This window comes from Rhyacophila brunnea, unplaced genomic scaffold, assembly GCF_057557595.1.
Source record: "Rhyacophila brunnea isolate RB1 unplaced genomic scaffold, BYU_Rbru_1.0 scaffold_24, whole genome shotgun sequence".
Taxonomy (NCBI): Eukaryota; Metazoa; Arthropoda; class Insecta; order Trichoptera; family Rhyacophilidae; genus Rhyacophila; species Rhyacophila brunnea.
This window is the reverse complement of record NW_028232904.1, coordinates 14321013-14325721: the sequence shown is the minus strand read 5'-3', so window position 1 is coordinate 14325721 and position 4709 is coordinate 14321013. Positions and strand designations below refer to the sequence as shown.

The following is a 4709-nucleotide window of genomic DNA, read 5'->3' as shown; positions in this document are numbered from 1 at the left end:
ACTGTATATTCAATGATGGAATGGAAACCATAACAATAATTATATTTGCGCTGTCTAATTCCTGCGTGTCCGGAAATTTGTACATATGCAGTTGGCCGTAGCACAGGTGAGAAGCTGTGTCAGAAATAGATGGCCATATAATATTGACATCAAATTCATGTCTAAAACACCAACAAAATACGTTTAAAAATCACCAGAATATAAGGGAAAGACAAAAAAAGAAATACTATATTATAGTATAATTTTATTTACATTCTAATTTAATTTTAATACATTATAATATTCAAATTATAATAGGATCTTGCTCATAAGTATGACATTATTATCAGATATTTGATACTAATCACTATCAATTGATGTTTTTATTGAATTCAATAAAATTAGAACATTCTGTCTGCAATGCAATGCTCCACGTAATTTGTGATTTTTTGATCTCAATGGTATACGGCCACCTCTTTCCGATAAGACAGCTCAGATAGCAGTAATTCATAACGTCTTGAAGGTAAACTAAATGAACATTTTAAAACTGGTAAGATGCCACCAGCAAAAGCGAAGTTTTTTTTTTATTATGAAAAATGTATTAGTGGAGACTACAATAATGAAAACACAAGACTGGTGGACAACAGGAATTCTTGGAGGTGGCGTGTGGTGTTTACATACTCCAACTGAGGGGTGGCGATGGTCAAAGAAGAGAAGTAACCAATACTTGCAAATATTGACCGATACAATACCAGTAGTAACTGTTAAATAGGGTGGATAAGTTAAGGCTGCTCAATCTTTAAGTAGGTACCGGTAACTATTGCTATAGTCAAAATTATACCTACCGAATATTGTTAATTGTATTTTTGGTGCACATTTTACTGTCGGTGTGGGACACCATAGGAGGGATGCTCACGATAGCCGAGCGGCTAATGCGTCGGCTTATATGGGTCCCAGGTTCAAATCCTGGGTCTGGCAAATACACATTATTTTTCAATGTGTGTTTGGAGTCGGGATTATGAATCAAATAGGTTAAGTATGTGGCTAACATCCATTTCTCGTAAAAACAGAAATCTGTTTACAGTTTACTTGCCGAAAACGTGTTTATGTGGCCATAATTACACCAATTCTTATGTTAATTACACCAATACTTACGTTTATTACACCAATTCTTACGTTATTTATTCCACTAATTAACTAATTGGCGGCGTTGTTTTTCAAACAAACCTTCACTCTGTGGAGGCCCATATTATGATCTTAGAATTGGACGTAAAAAAAGGGATACTTACATAAAAACAGACTGATTTTCAATATGTATTTATTTAATAAGATTTGGCAATTATCTAATAGTATATAATAATATATAAGTATGAGGTTGGGGACGTTAATCCTGCTATAAAAAAACAAAACCTCCATTTTTTTGCAAAATAATTAAGTATTCAATATTTTTTTAGTATATTTATAAAATAGTTTCTTTTAGATGGCCTCTGCCTTCAGGCTGTAGCACATAACTTTGTATGAAATGATTAGGGAGCAGATTTATATGCAACAAAAAACATGATTATATGCATGCACATATGCACTTAAAATCATTAAAATATGTACTAAAACCAAAGACATATGCAGTTAAAAATTTTCATTTTTATGGAAAAAAATTGTAGATACCCGTTTCACCCAATATTACCGATAAAAATTCGATTAACAAATTAATAATCTAAATCAATATAATACAATATGTAACAAAAAACCGCAAATAATCAATATAAAGTTAATCAATTACAATTTCCAAATATTTTGTTTACAAGTACCAATAATTGAATAAGAAATGCAATATAAACTATACACAACTTTAAAAAACAAAAACGCCACACTTAACTATTCCTAAATACTATTATTTAAGTGCTGTTTTTTTGTCCGAAAAAAAGTTACAAGATTTTTTTCAATATTGTGCTTTGGCATTAAAATTTTCCGCATATCTGTCAGTATTTTATTTATATGCGGAAAACGACCTCACAACGTCCACAGAGGTGATTGCGCAAAATTTAAATAAAGGTGCCCTAGTTGACTTTTTCTGATAAATCCACAGCTCGGGGATGCCATTAAAAATGCAAGTGCATCTAAACTATCTACCTACTTAATTTAGTAATATTATATAAAATTATGAATGCAAAGCGCTAAAATATGCATTTATTTATGAAATATGACTAATATCTCAAATATGCTCTAACGTCTCAAATATGCATTTATATGTACAATAAAATTTTATTTTTGGATTCTGCGTCTTTCAAAATGGATTTCTGTGCAACTCTCATAGCTCTGCATACACCATAACAAAACATGCACTAGCATATAAATCCAGGCCCTAGTAATGATTCTTTCAAATTGAAAAAAAAATTAATAACAATTATAAATGAAATATGTAATGGAAAATTTTCATTTACTGCGAACATGTTACCACATTGCATTCAAAGTTAAGCAATGACCAGCACTACCATCAAGAAAACCTAATTTAGTGCTACGGCTTAACCATAACAGCCTTGCGCCTTTATTAATGCAGTACACACATGATTGTACTAAAAAAAAACACAGGGAAGGGCATGAACTCGTTACAAATGAAAAACTTAATATCATTGACGAGAAACATTGCGAGCAGTGATGTCCTGTGATGGCAGGCAGGTCATGCATTGCTTAGGGGCAGCAAATTATAAAGGTCGGCAAATGAATATGATCATTCCAACTTTTCAAAGCACTGGCTGTTTTCCATGAAGCGGAGATATGGTCACTTCATCCGGCATCTTAGTTTTAAAAAATCATAAGGGGGCCTCTAAACTAGTCAGCATTTCAGACCTCCAAGTACCTAAAGCCACCGCTATTTGAGAGTAGATTTTCTAGTTTGTCATCATTGGGACGGCTGTGTAGTTGTCTGTCGCGTTATCTCGCTATTCCTTTTGATGCAAATGGCTTCGAAATCTTTTTTGATCACCCTCTCCATCTGGTCAATTTGATTCACTGTCGTCAGTCTCAATTACCGGGGTGTGTTTTTTCTTATACAATTGTGTCTCTGGAATGCGTACCTTTTGCCATGCTATTCTTAACTTCTAAGTATTGCGCTATCCATATTCAAAACAAGGCAAAAATTTTGTACATTTGGCGGTAAAACATAAACATTCTATTCTATTTTTTAAATTAAAACTTTGATTTTTATTCTTTACGGCACCATAATCGAAAGTCAGTTCGGATCCTTCGCTGATATCATGCAAGGCAAATAAACACAGCTTCGGGATGGGACAATCAATCCTTATAGGAAGCATAATACAGTTCGGTTCACAGCTGTGATTCAAATATCTACCGATGTTACCAAATTTACTCGGATCTATAAAAGTTTGGGTATTGCCACAATTCGAAAATTCATTTAAACAGATGATATAATTCATTAATTTTTTTGATTCATTGTAAAGATTACGTTCGATAGCCTGTGATTTTGTGATTATTTCTCCTGCATATTCACATATAAATCCGCCTTTAGGTATAGTTGCATCTGTCTTCAGGCCCATTCCTTTGGTTTTCGAATTATTATGTTCAGAAGAGTTTTTATTGTCATAATTCACGATTGTTAGATGTTTTCTGGGGCCAAATTGTACCAGTCTGTTTTGACATTTGTCACTGCAAGAGCATTGACTGTTACATTCGAATATCGGCTTGTCACTTGTTATTGTATCTGGAAGGGCTAAAACAATTGAATCACGATTTTTAAAATAGTTGTTCGAATTCGATTTTGAAATGCATTCGCACAAGTTGGTTTCGCACAAGCCAGTGTTGCTAGTGTTCACTGTACATCGACAATGTAACGTTTGCTGGGAATTATATTCATTTGATATAAAGACACTATCTGAGTCCTCGGGTCGGAATTCGCTCGGAATATTTTCGCAGATATAGTAAATATTCGGATCTAAGTGACAATAATCATCGTTGAAGTCCATTCTTTCAAATAAAAAGAATTACCAGACTGTTAACGCGTCGAACAGCGACAGTATTTTGTATGAGAACTGTCAAATGTCAAATGAAATGTCAAACCAATACAGTGTTGCCATATTTTAAAAGTGGAATTATAGTACAGAGCCTCCAAAATTATAGTATTTGGAGATAAAATATAGTACGCGTTGTCATCTGTTGAAAATGAAAATTTTCCCAATTTTTCATAGTCGGCTCGTTTTTATTAGGAAAAATATTTCGCCGCGGGCCGCAGGTTCCCAAATTTTCATGGTCGGCTCGTTTTTTTTAGGAAAAATATTTCGTCGCGGGCCGCAGGTTCAAGTGTTGCCAACCGTACTATAATTATAGTATTTGTACTATAATTTTGGTCCGCGTACTATGTACGATATAAAATAGGTATAGTACGCCCAAAATACTATAATTTTGAAAATCGTACTATAATTTTATATAAAAGTACTATAATTCTGCATTTGCCATTTCGCAATCGAGTGGTCTTCGAAAATTTGGAAATCTGCGGCCCGCGGCGAAATTTTTCCCAAAAAAAACAAGCCGACCACGAAAAATCGGGAACTTGCGGCCCGCGACGAAATATTTTTCCTAAAAAAAACAAGCCGACCGTGAAAATTTGGGAACCTGCGGCCCGCGACGAAAAATTTGGGAACCTGCCAGTGTTGCCATCTTTTCAAAGTGGAATTATAGTACATAGCCTCCAAAATTATAGTATTTGGGGAAAAAAT

General features: G+C 34.0%; 1 protein-coding gene across 1 annotated transcript; it reads right to left on the bottom strand.

Moving 5' to 3' along the window:
• Positions 1-364: 364 nt before the first annotated feature.
• LOC147069084 (histone-lysine N-methyltransferase SETMAR) lies at positions 365-4235 on the bottom strand. Its single transcript, XM_085951177.1, has one exon. It carries the CDS (start codon positions 3957-3959, stop codon positions 3090-3092), a length of 870 nt encoding a protein of 289 aa, XP_085807303.1. The 5' UTR covers positions 3960-4235; the 3' UTR covers positions 365-3089.
• Positions 4236-4709: the final 474 nt, after the last annotated feature.

Excerpts from the sequence above, each read along its gene's own strand:
- LOC147069084 (XM_085951177.1), bottom strand. The coding sequence starts at position 3,959 with ATGGACTTCAACGATGATTATTGTCACTTAGATCCGAATATTTACTAT.